Below are 18,743 nucleotides of genomic sequence, written 5' to 3'. Positions count from 1 at the left end.
TAAAGAACATCCCTCCATGGCCTCTGCATCAGCTCCTGCTTTCTGACCTGCTTGAGTTCCAGTCTTGAACTTCCTTGGTGATGAACAGCAGCATGGAAGTGTAAGCTGAATAAACCCTTTCCTCCCCAACTTGTTTCTTGGTCATGATGTTTGTGCAGGAATAGAAACCCTGACTAAGACAACAGGGTTTCCCCCATGTAGCCCTGGCTATCCCGGAACTTGCTCTGTGGGCCAGGCTGACTTCAAACTCAGAGATCTATCTGTCTCTGCTTCCCAAGTGCTGAGACTAAAGGTGTGCACCATGACATCTGACTAAAAGTTGAGCTTTGAACAACTTTGTTGGTGGTGTTTTTAGCTAATAGTTAAGTGAGTTGATCTCTGTGCGTTAGTATACAAAATAGAAAGGATGAGCTTAAGGAAAGAAAAATACACGGAGAGTTTCAGTAAATCTCCAACAGTTACATTTTTGGGTTTTATTTGTTTGTTGGTTTGTTGTTTTTGATTTTTTTGTTTTTTTTTCCATAGGCATATTCGTGGAGGTCAGAGAATAATATCAGGAGTCACTTCTCTCCTTCTATCATGTAAATTCTGGTGATGGAGACCTTGGGTGCTAGCTCTGTACTCAGTCCCACAACACCCAGAGGAAGCTTGACTCCCAGGCACTCTAAACCTGCCTAGGATCATAGGTGAGAAGGCCACAACATCTGCCCCAACACTGGGAGTAACTGGGACCAGCATGACACAGGGCTGCAGGAACTCCCACCCAGCCAGTTCCTTCTGGTCTGAGCCGGTGCCCTGAGCAGATCTTGGGCACTAGCTCTGCATCCAGTCCCATAACACTCAGCATCACAGGTGATCTAACACTCCCAGGATCACAGAATCTCAGGAGCTTGGTCACACCAGGATTTCAGAATCCTAGAGGCAGCTTGACTCCCAGGAGCTCTGAAACACCCAGGATCTCAGGATGACAGGATTCCAGAATCACAGGATCACAGAGACAGCTGGACTCTGAGGAGTTCTGACACAACCAGGATCACAGGAAGGACAGGCTCCAGTCAGAGACATTGAGGGCAGGAAGCTCTAGAGATAACCAGATGGCAAGAGGCAAATGTAAGAACATAAGTAACAGAAACCAAGATTACTCAGCATCATCAGAACCTAGTTCTCCCACCATAGCAAGTCCTGGATACACCATCACACTGGAAAAGCAAAATTTGGATGTAAAACCACTTCTCGTGATGATGATAGAGGACTTTAAGTAGAACATAAATAACTCCCTTTAAAAAGTACAGGAGAGCACAGGTAAAGAGGTAGAAGTCCTTAAAGAGGAAACACAAAAATCCCTTAAAGAATTACAGGAAAACACAACCAAACAGGTGAAGGAGTTGAACAAAACCATCAAGGATCTAAAAATAGAAATAGAAACAATAAACGGAGAAAATAAAAGAAATCCAATGGAAGACAACCCTGGAGTATGAAAACCTAGGAAAGGGATAAGGAGTCATAGATGCAAGCATCACCAATACAAGACATAGAAGATACAATACAAGAGACAGAAGAGAGGATCTCAGGTGCAGAAGATACCATAGAAAACATTGACACAACAGTCAAAGAAAATGCAAAAAGCAAAAAGCTCCTAATCTAATACATCCAGAAAAACCAGGACACAATTTGAATTCTGATGACCAAACTTGTCATTAGGCTTAGTGACAGACAGGTTAAGACCTGGTGAGCCATCTCAGTAGCTCCAGGGTCTAATATTTTGAAGCCATGACTGCCCATGTCATGGATCTGCCTCTTAGTGAATCACTCTTTGGGAACTAGACAACCTTGCAGGGCAATGTAGCATTTTCTAAATGAATGCCTGAAGTAATTAATTGAATTCAAACAGAGGCACAACTCACCTTGAATATCATTTATTAATGGATGGATGATTACACTAGTAGTCACAAGAAAGATTTTTGTACACATGCAATACAGGTGCATTTTCCAAAAGTTATTCTCTACCTATGAGTGGTTGAATTCATTGTTGCAGAATCCGTGAGTATAAGATAAGTACACACACAGTGGAACTACCATGCCTCTCAGGTTGTGAGCTGCTCCAAGAATATTTCCAGCTTCCTTTTCCTGTGTGTATTAGTCAGAATTTTACTGCTGTGAACAGACACCATGACCAAGGCAAGTCTTATAAAGGACAGCATTTAATTGGGGCTGGCTTACAGGTCTAGAGGTTTGGTCTAGTATCATCAAGGCAAGAACATGACAGCATCCAGGCAGGCATGGTAGAGGAGCTGAGAGTTCTACATCTTCATCTGAAGGCTGATAGCAGAATACTGACTTTCAGGAAGCTAGGACTAGGGTATTAAAGCCCACTTTCGCAGTGACACACCTACTCCAACAAGGCCACATCTCCTAATAGGGCCACTCCCTGGCTCAAGCATATATAAACCATCACACTGTGCTAACATTTGGGTTTCCTCTAAAGAAGGTCAGAAGTTAGTTTAACCTTGCAAAGATATCTATTCCATCCCCTTTCAGAACCACAGACTTTTCTCCTATTGGAGGCTAAGGTAAGCTTTCATGCTTGGGGGAATAATACTTCACATCTTATGACAGCTGGGATGAGAGACATCTGGAATGTTGTTCCCTTAGGCTTCAGAATCTAGAAATTCTAGCTATTTAAGTACAGGCATACACCATACCCGAGGAAAGCCCCTCCGGCAGGGATAGAATCAGAGGGATTAAAAATCTATTTCATCAGAGACAGCAGGCTCTGCCCATCTTTCTTCACTCCCCTTTTTAGCATCCTAGTGTCCCAGAGTAGCCTTTGAGTCTATGCTCACTCACAATAGCTGATGTCTGTCAACCCACGGGTACAAAAAAACCCTCCCTATGCAATGTTGAACTTGAACCCCATGAAGCTTCCGCCCATGGCCCCCATTCTACTGTGTGTCCTCCTTCGAGTGGGCTATTCTGTCTCCTCAATTTTTCCTCCTAAGAGAGTCTCCCCAGCTTCTTCAGCTCTTCTGCACTTGGACTTCAGCTAACCCTCCTCTCCTGTGGACAGTGAATGCAGTTATTTATGAGTAGGGCTCCCAAGAATGCTCTGAACATGTAAGAGTAGCTAATAGACTTTGCCAACCTTCTTCTGCAGGCTGTTTAGTTAAATTTTAGGTCAAGCAGACATTAAGCAAACCTGCTGGTGAGCATATGGACCAAAGCAAATCCTTATCTTATAGACTACCGGTGGGAATGTAAACTTGCCCTCTTTATTACAAAAAAAAATTGAAAATATATCTGTCATGTGACCCTACTATATCCCTCCTGGATGTTTTTCCAAAGGACTTCAATTCACCAGGTCACAGAGATAAATGCATATCTGTCTCTTGTGTCACCAATCACAGTAGCTACGTTATGGAACCAGCCCAGGTGCTCAGCCACAGAGATGAATGCATAAAGAAAACATTGCGTATATAAGCAAGGGAATCGCTTTTCAGCCGTGAAGAAGAACAAAGAACATTATTTCCAGGAAAGTGGATGCAACCAGAGATAATCATGTTTATCTAATTAAGCCAGTTTTTAAAAGGCAAATATCATTTTTAGTTGAGTCTTGGATTTTGTACAAATACATAAAAGGATATCCATATAAATGACATAAAAGTGGTCTTGAAACTGTCTAAGGGAACAAAAGGGACCAACAGGAGTTGGGAAGGATGAGAAAGAGAGTGGAGGGTGTGGGGGGAGTATGTTCAATGTCCAGGACATGCTTGTATGAAAATGCCTTTCTACAGCTAGTACCACATCCAATAAATATACAAGATGACATTTCTAAAAGAAGTTAGGCCAAGATCAGGACCTCTTGTGTTTTTCCTTATGGAGGTGGAGGGCTGTTACACCACAGTTACATCATTCTGTTGACTCACCCGGAGCTGCCTCTTGCACAAAACTCTTTTTTTTTTTTTTTTTTTTAACAAAACTCTTTAGTGTGTTTGTGGTGTGGCTCTGAACCCTCTCAGTGAGTTTTGGAAGCACAAACAAAAGTCTGTGTCTTTATCATGTTAGCCCATGGTTTGAACTTACAGAAGTATTTTTACCGGGTTCTGCCTTCTCCTGTCCCCTGCCGTGCCAACACACCTATCTCTGTGTCTAAAGGACCCATGGATGGATGCTCCCCTCAGACTTGACCCTTTTCCAGTTTGGAGGTGAGATCTGGCCAGAAAACGTTTTCTTCTTTTGTCCTGAAAGCAATCTATGAAGCCGGAAAATGCGAGTTTGTATTGATGCCTGTGACGAGAAGCTGAGTTTCTCACACAGATTCTTGCAGTAGGGGTCGGAGAGCAGGAATGAGAGAAACACCTGCTTACCTTTCTCTACCATCCTCTTAGAGTCCCAAGACTTGCCAGATGGCTCAGTGGCTAACTGCAATTCCTGCGAAGCCCCCAGTACCTGATTTCCACACAGTAGAACTCCCGGAATCAGAGAGTGGAAGGAGAAAACTGAATCTCCTGCATGCGCGCATGCATGTGTGAACACACACACACACACACACACACACACACACACACACACACACACACACACACAAATTAAATGTGGAAATTAAAAAACAAAGGGGTTTCAGAGAAAGGAGAAAGTGGAGCCTCTAGCCAAGAATCTTGTCTTATACAATTTCAGTACTCAGGGTTTGCAAATTGCTAATCTACAATGGCTCCCAGTGTGCTAGAAAGAATTCACAGGAAGCCCATGTATTTAAAATTCATTGTGTGATATGTGGCTTTTCTTTTTCCCTTTCTTCCTTTTTTTTTTCTTACAGTTCAAGGATGGGGAATTTAGCTCAGATTATTATACATGCAAGAATTTGGATATCATGTTTTTTTCTTTGTAAAGAGAACAGTAAGTGTATCTTCTGTGTAACGGCCATGACGCGTTCATAGGAAACCCATGGACTGTACTCCAGGTGGAGCGTGGCTGTTTGAAAAACTGAATGGGAATCCTTCTGATGATGGAAGCAGGAGCTGGAACCCTAAAGTGTTCTAGAACTGGAGCTAGCTGGCAAAGCAATTAGAAGGCAGTGACCTTCCCTTCTTCAGTAGTGTCAGGGCAGAAGAGTGTGACATCGTGAATGTGCTCCATGAAATGTCCCTGAGGCTGATGCTGGGTTATTCCTATCAGACCATATTGTTCATCAATTTCCTGGCATTTTCTTTGACTGCAGTGTGGTAGTGATAGAGGCTCTGAACTCATCCTGTATCTTTCCATTCTTCCAGTGCCTAGGTTAGCCCTAGCTACAGGGACCACGATAGACTGCCAATATTTTTTATTCAAAACAAAGAGCAAAACAAAACAGCAATAAGAGACTTGGTATTTGTGGCACCCCAATCTTTGGTGTCTTTCTTTTTGTTTGATCTTAAAAGCTAGAAGATTTTAAACTCTTGGCTTTGGGTGAGGAGAGTGAAGGTCATTGTTGAGGTTAACAAAGGGCATTCACAAACAAATCCCCTAAGCAAGTAACAGTAAGCAAACATGATCAAAGATGACAAAGAAGAAGAGAGGAAGGGGGAAAGGAAATTCAGAAATGTAGTTAGAAACCTTCAAAGATCTGCTAAGTGAGAAGAAATAGAATTTACAAAAACGAAAATGAGTGTATCTCTACATGTTTCTTAAAATTATATAACACTTGTATTTATGATCATTATTGAGTTGGCAAGACTGATGTCAAGCGGGTTAATAACGGTTTTTTTGCTCTTGTATAATCAGAATCGAGGTTTAGGAAGACTTCGAGAGCCTTGGATTCTTTATCATACAGCAGTATTCTGAGCATGGGCTTTGGAATGATGCTGCCTGGGTGAGACCTAGCCCAAGATGACGAGCACTCTAAAATACAGAAAATTACTGGAGTGGCTGAGTTGTTCATCTCCCCAAGTCTAAGACGCACAGCTGATGGGCTGACGAAATGTAGTGAGGGTTAGATGAAACTGTTCATGTAAGGCATAGCGACTGTACTAAGATTATGTCACAGGAAGCATCTGCTAAGTCACCAGGTACATTATTTTTCCAGCTGTGACATACATACACACATACATGTAAATACATATATATGTATATACATATGTATATATGCACACATGTATATACATATATGTGTGTATACACATATTATATATGTGTGTGTGTTGTATGTGTATATGTGTGTATATATATGTATATATGTGTATATATATGTATATATATATGTGTGTATACACATATATACACACATACACATGCATTGTCTGCTTTCTAACTCAGGTGCCACAATTTGGCATATACTCAAGTTGTAGCTGCCATGGAAGAAGAAAACCACACTGAAGGCTGAGGGTAAACCTTTTGCTATGTGTGACTATTGTCCACAGTTTAGGCTACAGATCCATAGTACAATCCTTTCTGTCACTAATTTCTCCAGCAGAAGTGAAAAGGGTCAGTTTAGGGCAGGTGCTGACTGCCCTGAGTAGAAAATGACAGAAGGTTGTGATGTCCTTGCCTGATCCGTTTCAGGTTATATCCTGTATCCAGGCACCAAGTGGGGCTGCGGATCTGCATCTTTCTCAGGCCGGTATCCCTAAGGAGAGAGCTTGGAAATTGTTAAACTACAGACTGCAGCAATGCTCTGGCTAGGACAGTGCTTCATAAACTAAGATGGAAACTACTACATTTTTCTTTTTAAAAATAAATCCTGAACTGGGGTGTGGTGTAGCTCAGTGGTATAGCATGGGCTCATGCCTGAGATTCTGGATTTGAGCCTCTGTGACAAAAAGAAGGGCGAAAGGAACCCCAGAGTTAGGGGAAAGTTTAACAGTCAGAACTGTCTCCTTTGGCATGCAAGAACTCAGGAGGCCATCGCTTAGGTTAAAATTGATATAAATCACTTGTAGGGAGCAGAGTTTTTCATTTTGAGAATGTTTGACCATTTCTACATAAGTAAATGAGTCTGTGGTGTCTTATGCCCCTAAGAACTATTGGGATGAATACTGCAGAGAAAGGCAAAACTTGAACATTTTTCTTAGCAGCTCCCTGGGAATTTTCTTCATTATGTACTAGGCTGAGCTACCCACAGATGTTTTAGGGTCTTGAAGATAGCTTAAATGGAAGAGATTCTCTTTAGTCTGGACAGTTTACATATGCAGCCGGCTCCTTCACAGTATCTCCGAACCAACAAGTGAAGAGCAGCCACCTTGTTCTGCTGAGTGAGCCTTCTCTGTGGGCTGATGGCAGAGCTACAGCTAAGAAGGAAGAGCTTAACAGAAGTGCAGCTGGCACACTGCTAACACAGATGCTGCAGCTGGCAAGCTTGCTCTCAATGGTAGACTGCATGACACTTAGTTTTTGATTGGAAGAAAGAGTAAGCGAATTGTAGCTACTTAAAGGAATAGAATAATAGAAAGCATCTCAGGATGAGGCAAAACAGAGACAGAATTAGAAGGCTGAGCGATTGGATTAGCATGTTTGGAAGATCAGTAAAGGAATTCCCTTTGGATTTTGCAAATCTTGGTAGCCTTTGGACATCGGGAAAGTCAAAGGGCAGTAAGCAAGCCACAGAGTCTGAAGCCATGAGATGGAGCCAAGAACCTGGCCTTGTAATGAGGAGCAGCTGTAGCCAACAGAACTGGTGTGCTTCCGCTGTGATGCAGCTGACGGATGAAGCGGGAGGTGAGGTGCCTCTAGGGCTAGGACCGGATGCAGTGACTTCACGGTAACAGCAGTAGTGTGTCCTCTGTGTCCCTCTGGAGTATGAGGCTTGTGTTGGAGTCTCCCCGCCTTTCATTCCTTGTCTTTTTCTGCCCTTCTATTTCTTCCCCGTTTCTAACCGCCTCTCAGTTCATACCAGTGCTCTGCGTGGTAGCGCCTTTTAACTCTTTCTTGTTCTTATCAAAGCTTATCAGATCGTATTGAGTCTTCTCAATCTCTGCCAGATAACAGAGCCATTGGATCCACGTATTAAAGACTTCTTATCACTTAACATTTCAATAAGAGACAATGCTTAGCAATCTGGATTTCTGAACCAGTCAGGGGCAGGTAGCAGCACACCTATTTTGGATGGAGAAGTTTTTCCATTTCTCTTTCATCTTACCAATCAGGTAAAGCTTCAGTATCTGGCAAGAGTGGCTTACGAGATAGGCCTTCTCTGTCCTTATTTTCACAGAAGACTTAAGAAGAGACTATGGAATATCTTCTTTTATAAACAGAAACCTGGTCTAAGTGAGTCCGAGTTGGGTCTGGGAAAGAACGAGATTGAGATGCTAAGCCTCTGAAATCAGCCAATCTCGGAGCTGGGGGCAGGCATTTGTGGTTAGCTGAGTCACACAGCTTTGGGATTTGCCAGCTCTACTTTCTGTTTCAGCAATAAAAAGTCTTGTAAAACTGCTGGCATGTGAGACAGAGGTATCCAGAATGTCTTGGCATCTTTCCCAGCAATGTACCGAGTCTTGGGGAAGAGACTTGTTAGAGCGTGGTCCATGCACCCTACCACTAGAGAGAGGTCCAAGTTCACCGAGGAGGTATTGCTTTTCAGTCTGTGTAGACCTAAAAAAAGAGACAAAATACGTTCACTTTTGGGCAGAAAAGTAGAGTCAGAGTGGGAGGCTAGGGTGCAAACAGGAAGACACTAGTGACAGGGACGTTGTTTTGACTTTGCAATTATAATTGAGGCTCACTGGAATGGTTTTCCATTCTCCAGAAAAGGATGCTGCAATGTTTTCTTTAGGCCAGCTGATCTCATCGCAAACTTGGAAGGGCATCAGAATCTCCTTACAAAGCTTGTTGAAATCCAGACGTCTGGGTTCTACATACAGAATTCCTGAGCCAGTAAGTATGATATAAGTCTTAGCATATGCATTTTCCACACGTTTTCGAGTGAAGCTATTGGTCTGAGGACTTTGAGGACTATTTCTCAAAAAGGTAGTAGAGAAAGGATACTGTCGTGTCCATGGGGGCCTTATCTCTAGGAAGTCATGACTTTGATTTCTAATCTATTCTGAAGAGTACTGTGTTATAGGAAATACGATTATATACATGACCTTGTGTGTGCATACAAGGGTGGAGAGGGAACTTAGACACCTCACATCTCTCCAATTTTGTCCTGAACCAGAAGTTAAATAAATGTCTCTGGTTATTGGGCAAATAAAGTGTTTGCGTCATGACCTAAGATCCCACCAGAAAGTCAAATAATCTCACAAGGGGTTGGGGATGATTTGGAACCCTGGATTCTTTAATAGAAAAGTGCCAGAAAGACTGGCCTTTCACAGGCAGGAGAAGGAAATTGGAACTTTATCTCATCCTGAATAGAAAAGTCAACTCAGAACAGATAAAAGACTTGAAAGTAGAACCTGGCCCTATAAAACACAGAGTAAAAGCTTTCTGAAATTGGACCAAGCAGTAAGATGCTCCATAAAGCATAGACCACAAAAGCCAGAATTGATGGACAGGACTGCATCCGACTAACAATTTTCTGTGCATCAAAGGAAGCAGTTAAAAGCGCTAAGAGATAACTCATAGACTGGGGAAAATATTTGCAAACCATACATTGATAAGGGGTTAATAGTAAAAAAGAAATATAAAGGGATTTCCAACAACTTGATAGAAAAAAATTGAACAATCTGATTTTTGAAACATGAAAAGGAACCAGACAGACATTTCTCAAGAGGCCATTAAACAGGGCCAGTGGGTGTGTATGCGAATGTGTTAGTCACAGTGCACGAATTGCTTTAGTGCTCAAATTTAACCCATGGCAAGACATCATAGTGGACCATTAGAGTGGCGGGTGATGAGACAAAAGATGAGCAGTGTTGACTGTGGTGCTGAGGGAAGAGATCCTGTACATGTAGTTGCTGAGAATGTAAACTAAAACAGAAACTGGGATGAGGCTTCCTTGAAACATGCAAAAAGCACTACCCTATAATATTCGCATGCTTTCAAACACACCTGAGCTGCGTCTTCTCAGAGGAAAAGCTACCATGTTAGATCGCAGGCTCACAGTTGTTTAGGAAACCTAACAAGTGATGGTGATAGTTGTTAAGTAGTCACAAGTTGTTTAAAGAACATGGTAATGTCAATGGCTAGTTTAAATTATTGTTCACCCTGGGAAAATGGAGAAAGGTGACTTTAGATTTATGGTCTGCATTGGGACTGCGAGTCTGGCTCATCTCTAAATTCTTACTCGGAAATATTTAATATTTAATATCACTATAAATTTGGGCTCAACACTCAAGAAAATTTTGAATGTTTTCAACCCCAAGAAATGACAAATATTTGAGGAAAATCAATCCACCAGCATCCTTGGTCTGTTTATCACTTGGTATTCTTATTATGCTATGCCTCATAAATATGTACAATTGTTATTTGCCCAAACAGAAAAAAATTGGATGGAATCTTGTGAGGTAGCTATAGGTGCTTATCAGCTTCATCATCATCATTATCTCGAATAGAAAGCTCTTTTACAGGAGGAACTCTCTCTGAAGTGTTAAGCCTAACAGGGTTAAGTTCAGTCTGTTTCCTTTGACCTACACAAAACCTTTAGAGTCAGAGTGCAAGAAATGCAGCTTCTAATGGTGATGGCTCTAAGCTTACAGAGACACTCTTTGGAAAGTTTGTCAATCAGGCATTTTAGTTGAAATCATCAGGAGCCTTTTGTGTGTGTGTGTGTGTGTGTGTGTGTGTGTGTGTGTATTATACTGAATGGTTGGGAATGTCTAGTGTTTTGAAAACTTCCATACATGTTTCTGACTTGAGTCTTGGGTCTCTGTTCAGACTGCCGATCTTGAACCTTGTCCTCGTGCTCTGTGTTACTGTAACTCAGGAAGAAGCACAGCCACATTTTGGAGGGATAGTGTGACATGGAGGGAGGCAGGACCTTATACCTCTAAAGGCAAGAACTCTGTGTTTGAGGAACATCAAATAAACATTACAGAGTCTAGAAAAACTGGAGCTGGAGAAGAGTTCTCAGCCAGGAACTTTGACCAAAGTGTTCACTGCACTGCTTCTTTGGGATTCCAGTGCCCAAGAATACATGGCACAGTTGTGCTGGTTCACATCTAGCTGTGAACCATGTTACTGCTCTGTGTCTCTGTTTCTATTAGAATGAAGGATATAATAGCAGCTGCTCCACCAAGCCCAGGGATTATAAATGAAGCGGGCGTGTGAGGCACGTAGGAGGAAGATGACGAGAGCTTTAAATGCTCATGGTATTAATCATCCCTCCATCACCGTGGGCTCCTGATTATTCTCTCCCCTTGCCTCAGTCTTTTGACTCATTTTTACCTCTCTTCCTCTTCCTCTTCCATGTGTTCCTGTGCCTGATAGCTTCCTCCACTCAAATAACTCCTGGATTTTAAAGCCTTATTCAAACCGGTATGGGCTGGGCCTCTTTCTTGCTCTGTGTTCCCTGGGCAATTAGAGCCCACACCGATGGCATCACTTCTGGCTTTCTGGGTTGCCCTGCAGAGGATCTGTCTGCTTGGTGCTGTATAGTCTCACTGTTTCACAGTCTTACTTGGTTCCTCTTTTGTTATCAGCTATGGTCCAGTCTGACTCTCCTCCATCATTTGTCACTTCCACAGATCTATGAGCAATGCTGAGCAGGTGGCTTGTGTTTCGTTATAAGATGAAGTGTGTATGGAGAGGAAGACTATTGAGAGCAAGGCTGCTGGCTTCAGACCCTGGCATGACCAGGAGATGCTGGGCACCCTAGAAAGGACATTTCACCCTGCAAAGCCTCTGTTCACTACTCCAGTAACATCCTTTGAGGTATTAATGACATGATTCAGAAATGCTTAGTATAAAACTTGGTATTTGTTAGTTTCTTTAGTAAGCACTCATAATCACTCAAAGAAGCCAGAGGTAACTCTGAACTTAATACTCATATTAAAGATCCACATTGCTGTGTTTGCGACGCCTTCATTCTGACCAGGACAGGGGGTCCCAGAGGAAGACCCTGCATCTATGCCCAAACTCACTTTTTTCAATGTAGCCCTCTCCATATTGTTGTTTGATATCTGGAGACAGATGTTTCCAAATGGCCAGTTTTTTTTCAGTTGTCTTGATTGGATCTGCCAGCTCTGTTTTGAACAGCCCTGGTTCAATGCATGAGACATGCACACCAAAAGCTTTCATATCCCTCCTGCGAGAAGAACAATCAAAGAATCTTTTTTTAAATTTAAAGACAAAACAAAACCCATGCTTTCATTGAGCTGTGTGTCCAATCTAGGGCTTCATGAATGTTCAACAAGCATTCTGTGGTCACACCCTCAGTCTTTCATATCCTTAATTTTCTTTTTGTTTCAGTCAAACTTATCTGGGGAGTGTTTATTACTCTTCAACCAGTGTCTTATGAGTCTTTTCCGAGAACCACAGAATGGCTATATTGGCAATAAACATCTTGTCCTATCCTGTCGAGTTGAAGATGAAGAACCTGGAGTTCAAGGTGGTCAAGTGAGGATGAATGGCAGAACAGAAACTGGTCCGCTGTGGACGGACCAGTCCTCGGAATAGCCCCACACCAATTCAGCATTTTCCCCTCAAGCTACCTGCTTTCATTAAATGGAGAAGCGTTTGGGTTAAGACCATTTCTTTTCCATGTTCAAAGGGCCTGTTGATGAGATGCAGGAGTGACTGGCTTAGATGGACAAGTCTACCCTGAGTTTTGGAATGTGGATTGCAACGTGACTGAGGACGAGGAAGGCTTGAGTATCATGATCCCTGGCATGCCACCCTGATCCCTGATGAGCAAGCTTCTCATCACCACAGTCGGCCTCAAGTCTACACAGTTACGAGTCACAGGTTTGAGATATGGGTGCCTCCTTCCTGTCAACTGAAGAATGTGTTGCACATTAGTCACAAATAATTATTTTCTAAATTTAATGTATAGTTCCTCTAGGAGTATATAAAGAGGCAGTCATTCATTTTATAGAAATCTTACCCATACTGAGGCTTGAAGCCAGATCTTGTAGTGCTAGGCCAGAGATCTGCCATTAAGCTACACACCTGTTCTCACTCTGTTATATATTTTTCATATGTATGTATATATATATATATATATATATATATATATATATATAGAGAGAGAGAGAGAGAGAGAGAGAGAGAGAGCCAATGTTCTTAACCTCTGAGCCATCTCACCAGTCTATATATTTTTAATAAGCACTATTTTTTAATCATAAAATGTAATTCAATTCTTTTCAGATTTTGATTTCCTGCAACAAAACTATTACACATTTTGAAATATATTTTACCGACAATGTAAATTAACTTGACCCTGGGAGATTTTGAAAGGTATATTACATTAAAATCTTAAAAGTTACTTTTCAATCTAATTATATTTTATTCATCTGTCGACTGATCTGGGAGTGAGCAGTTTCAAGGAAGTATTTGAGAAGACTTCTTTCCTCATGTATTCATGAGAATGACACAGGGACAGGAGGCAGGCCACTCTGCTAAGCTTTGGAGGGAAGGAAAGTCAGCATGAAAGCAATGCACGTGCTGAGCAAATATAGCTTTAGTGACCCAGTCCTCTCTCTGTCTCTGTTGTATCAGTCCTTCTCTCTGTATGGAGACATCCAGGAACAGCCACTGGACTAGGCTGCATGCACAGTTCCATGCCAAATACCAGTTCTGTGGGCCATAAAGGCATAAAACATTTCCTGTTCGTTACTTTCAGACAGTGTCTAGCCGCCGCCAAGCAGAGTCTACAAGCACGGCAGTTAAGATAACTTTTAAAACACTACCATTTTATTATGTTATTGATGCTTATAGAGTGGAATGTGTATTATTATATTGCTTCTTGAAGAATGGAATGAAAATTGGCTGAGATTGAGAGAGGTCGCCACGACAGTATGGTTCCCAAGTGTGATGGTCCCTGAGCCATGGGCAGTGTCTGCTAACGCTGTAGAAAAGCAAACTCTCCGGCCACATCCCAGACCCACACCCAGCAAAATCTCCACCTTCAACAAGTCCTTCAGGCTACTTGACATCACATTAATGTTTTGGAAGAATTTGACTGTGCTTATTTCTTAGGGGACTCAGACTCGACGGCTGGATCATGAGGCAGAATGGAAGTTGTCAGCCTGTACTAACCTCAGCGGGATTATCTATCTGTTTTATTAGTAAGCTAATTCTAGATCTATGTCATCTATATATAAACTTTAACATATGCCTTTAGTATTACTAATTGAATAAGTTAATGGGGTGGGGAATTAAAGGCAAGCCAGAATCAAGTTTGTCTTTTCTCTTGCTTGTCTCAACATGACACAGCTGACTTAACTTCTGTTTGCTCCTCCAGCTCCTCCTGCTTGCTTTATCCCACAAGGTCACCTGCATTAAGCGTACCTTAGCATCTGGCAGCACAGTCTGTTAGACTCAGGAATGGGAGAACACAGTATGGGACGAGTGATTCCTCATGTAGTGTCAACAATGGTTATTTCATCCTTTCGCTGGAGCTCCCAGCCCCTGGGTCTCCAGGTGAAACTTACTTTCCTGTCTCTCAATCTTGTAGTCCTTGGAAAGCCCTTTGCTGTTAGCCCTTACTCCCATCCTTGGGATATCTCTTCACACCTCCTACACATTTGAAAATGGTCCTTTAAGTAAATTCTGTTCTCTTAATACAATTTTAACGTGTGGTCATTTCTTTTCAGAACCTTGGCTGAAAATAGCACATATGGGCTTTGAACTGAGAGTCACACATTCTGGTTCTTGGTAAGATGAATCTAGCATCCTCTTCCTGCCTCTCCCACTGGATAGAACTGCAAAACCCAACTGAACAGCCATTGAGACCTAATTCATTTCTGATGGAGGCTTAAATAAACTTGTACTATCCCATAAGCACCTACCAGGAATATCAATAGAGAGATACACCCTGAATGATTCTCCTTTTGGACAAATTGACCTGTTGACTATAAATTCACCCCACTATTGGCATCATACACTAATACAAAAGCAAAAAGAGCTAGACTCAACATAGATTTGGGTTCAAATATCAGTTCTACCACTTATCAGGTGTGTAACCCTGGGCAAGTGGAAATATTTTAAAGTGCTCAAAAGGGTACCTCATACATACTAAGTAGCCATCATTAGATAGCAGCAATTGTGCTAAGTCAATTAATTCCCCTTACCTTAGGCTGTCATTGAAACCTTCCACTGCGTATTTGGATGGAGTATAGCCACCTCCACCAAATGCAAGCCGGCCTCCAATGCTGGAGACATTGATAACACGCCCTCGAGCTTTCTTGACCAGTGGAAGCATATTCAGTGTCACGTTGATGAGTCCAAACAGGTTAACTTCAATGGGTTCTCTGTAGTCGTCCACTGTCAGCCAGTCAGTGGGAGCCAACACTCCAAGAACACCAGCATTATTGATCAGACCCCAGAGACCTGGAACAGAGAGGGAAAGGAGGCAGAGTAGAAAGTGTCATTTCTATGGGCATCTCAGAGGGAAATACAGTTCTTTCTTTATACATTGGTGCTATTTCCTCTTCATAGTGACTCCTGCTTTGAAATGTCTTTGCATTTTGGGGAAGTGGTAGCTGGCAGAGTGGTTGGTTATGTTGAAATTACTCATGTTAGTTTATTGGAATTCAGGCTCACTGCTATTCTATTCCTGGTTCCAAGTGTCATATTTTTTTTAATGCTTTTTTTGAGGAAGACTTTCTGATCTCTCAACTAATATGTAGAGCAAATTGGTCCACTTTCCTGCCTTGCAAGATGGTGCAGCCAGAGTATATTTATAAAGTATTCTGTATGGGTAGAAAAGTAATATGAATCTACCTTTCACTAAATTTTGATAAAAAAATATAAGTCATTCACTTGACTGGAAATATATAGTATTGTTAAAGGTGAGCACCAAGATTTGTTTGGAGGAGGCTTTGCTAAATCGTTGAGTTTGAAGTTCAGAGTCTTAGAGCTAAAGATGTTATTGAAGTACATGCATTTGCTTTTAGAGAATGTCTAACGCTCATTGGACCACTGGACTCCCTAATGACCATTTTCCTCACATCACTGGGTCCTGTCCTACCGACCACTAAAGATGGATGGATGCACTCTGGACCCGTCTGATGAGATGTGGGTCCCAGGTCAACAGGTGGTGATCTGGATGCCATTTCCATTCTCCTATAGGCTTGACTCTCAACTCCCTTTGCTGTGATGTTGTTGAAGAAGCTCACATAAAGTTAGGCCCTTTATGTCTGTTCTAGATCCACCTGTTGGGACTCAAGGTGAGTCTATCTGGGGCACATCCCACACACACTGGAACTACTCAGCAGCTCTGCCGAGGTCCAGAAAGGTGCGGCTGGAACTTAAGAGACATCCTCGACATCCTCTTGATAGGCCATTCAAGATGTGAACCTGTGCTTCACATCTGAAACCACATTGCTGTTCTGCTTCAGTTAATTCCTCATCCCCGTCCCCCTGACCTCCCTAGCCCTGCCCTCCATCTCTAGTCTCTTACCCTTTTCTCCTACGTGGCTCTTCACCCACTGGGCCGTCTTCTTGACATTCTCTGGGTCGGTGACATCCAGAAGCACGGTGTGGAGTCTCTCTGAGGTTTTGGCCTTCAAAGCAGCTGATCCTGACTCAGTCAGGCAGGCAGCAATGACATGGAAGCCTTTTTTATCAAAAGTTCTGGCTGCTAAGTTTCCAAAGCCTGTGTCACATCCGGTGATGAAAACATACTTGTCAGCCACGTCTGCTATCTTCAGCTGCCCTTTATAATTCCACAGAAAAGCGCAGAGGAACAGGAGGGCCAACAACCAAAACAGCATTTTCCTCTATGTGACAGGGACACTTATTTCATGTACGATAAAAGATGATGTCCTGGATGTTCAAAATTAGAAAGAAAATTCAAATAGGAACAATCACGTGTTGGCAAATGTGAGTTATTTAAATGAATTTGAGTAGACAGATAGTTATTAAGATTATTATTATTATTATTCTGATTGCTTGTTGGAAAGACAAACCATTTAAATCACACACTGCCTCTGTAAGGTAATGCCAAAACTAGCCAATCAGAATTCAGAAAAATTCCGGGGGAAAGAAATGCAGTAGAAGCAAAGCTGACCCAGGTCACTGGGTGAAAGGAGCTGGTAGGGACATCAATCTCACAGGCAAACTCATCCATCTGAGAGACAGAGCCTCACAGTAAAATCGCACATCCCATCACTTGTAAAATTTGAGAGGAAAAGAGGACCAGTGGTTCTCAGCCTTCCTAACGCTGTGACCCTTTAATACAGTTCCTCATGTTGTGGTGATCTCCCCAACCATAAAGTTATTTTTGTTGCTACTTCATACTTGTCATTTTGCTACCATTCTGAATCAGAATGTAAAAATCTGTGTTTTCTGATGGTCCTAGGCCACCCCTTGCAAAAGGATTGTTCAACTGCCGTGGGGTCGCGACCCACAGGTTAAGAACCACTGTCCTGGAACGCCTCGCTCAGTCTCTTTGTCTTGCCACACCCCCAGTTGTTTTCAGAATCCAGAAGAGGAGAGCATCCGTGCTGCTAACACTAATATGGCTTCTATTTCCTTATTGTAAACAAATGAGAATCACCCTTCCTCCTGGCTCGGAGATGATTTCTCAGAAGAGATAGAGCGAGAGATCCCAGGAAGTCAAGGAGGGGGAGGGGAATGAATGCCTGCTATCTCAAATCTTTAAATTTGGTCTTCAACACAAACCTCTTGTAAGAAAGAAAGAAAGAAAGAAAGAAAGAAAGAAAGAAAGAAAGAAAGAAAGAAAGAAAGAAAGAAAGAAAGAAAGAAAGAAAGAAAAAAGTCACGTATAATCCGGATAAAAATAAAGCAAGTTTATGTTGTAAAATTGAGGCTTTGACCAAACCACCTCAAAGAGAGCCAACTGGAATATTAACTTTGCTGTAACTTGAGGGTAGCCCTGGACGACCTAATATTAAGCAGGAGGAAGGCTTCCTGTACCCTTCCTCGGGTACCTGCGTCTCTGTTTTCCCTAAGCGTGACATACTTGCCATAGGTATTGGCACCTGCAAATGGCACTTCACCCCACCCAGTAGGAGAAAGTCCTCAAGAGTCAGAGGGGAGGCTGCTGTTCTCTGGCTGCCTGAGGTCTGAGGTCATGGAGGTCCAGCCCTTCCAAGTTCTGGGGAGAGGAAACAGGAGGAAAAGAGGTCAGTTCCCTCTCCACACAGGAACCATGTATTTGCTCCCAAGTTAGGATAGGGAAGAAGATGCAGAGAGAACATCCCTTTTGCAAAGAGCCCACTCTCCTCCCCACAGCCCAGAGGCCTAGAAAGTTCCTTGCATGTCCTCAGAGTGTATCTTCTGGGTTTAGATTTTTTTTTTAAAAATTTTAAAAATGATGTATATTTGAAGGGGGCAGTGTGTGTGTGTGTGTGTGTGTGTGTGTGTGTGTGTGTGTTATGTGCACTGGAGTATAGGTGCCTTCAGGGGCCAGAAGAGATAATGGGATCCCCTGAAGCTGGAGTTACAGGTGGTTGCCAACAGTCTAATGTGGGTGCTGGAAACAGAACTCGGCCCCTCTGTTAGAACAGTACATGCTCCTAACAGCTGGGCCACCTCTCTAGCTCCCAGACAGTGTCTTTGTCCTTGATCCACTCTCCTTTAGAATCTGAATACTTCACACAAGAAGAGCAATCACAGACCAAAGTGCAGGCCCGTGGATGCTTCCAGAATCATGTATATTTATGGATACTAAGAAACCTTTTCTTTTCTTTTTCTTTTTCTCTTTTTCTTTT

At 42.4% G+C, this 18,743-nt stretch overlaps 1 protein-coding gene across 1 annotated transcript in view; it reads right to left on the bottom strand.

Moving 5' to 3' along the window:
• Nucleotides 1-6,701: 6,701 nt before the first annotated feature.
• The window catches only part of Dhrs9 (dehydrogenase/reductase 9), a 22,617-nt gene continuing 10,575 nt past the window's right edge, over nucleotides 6,702-18,743 (bottom strand). Inside the window, exons 2-5 of the mRNA XM_021156453.1 lie at nucleotides 16,469-16,833; nucleotides 15,138-15,396; nucleotides 11,988-12,151; nucleotides 6,702-8,559 (exon numbers count right to left, since the gene is read on the bottom strand). Of these exons, the coding sequence (XP_021012112.1) occupies nucleotides 8,336-8,559; nucleotides 11,988-12,151; nucleotides 15,138-15,396; nucleotides 16,469-16,781 (960 nt within the window). The 5' untranslated portion in view covers nucleotides 16,782-16,833 and the 3' untranslated portion in view covers nucleotides 6,702-8,335. The remainder of the gene's footprint in view (nucleotides 8,560-11,987; nucleotides 12,152-15,137; nucleotides 15,397-16,468; nucleotides 16,834-18,743) is intronic.

Source organism: Mus caroli, chromosome 2, assembly GCF_900094665.2.
Source record: "Mus caroli chromosome 2, CAROLI_EIJ_v1.1, whole genome shotgun sequence".
Taxonomy (NCBI): domain Eukaryota; kingdom Metazoa; phylum Chordata; class Mammalia; order Rodentia; family Muridae; genus Mus; species Mus caroli.
This window is presented reverse-complemented; position numbering and strand designations above follow the sequence as displayed.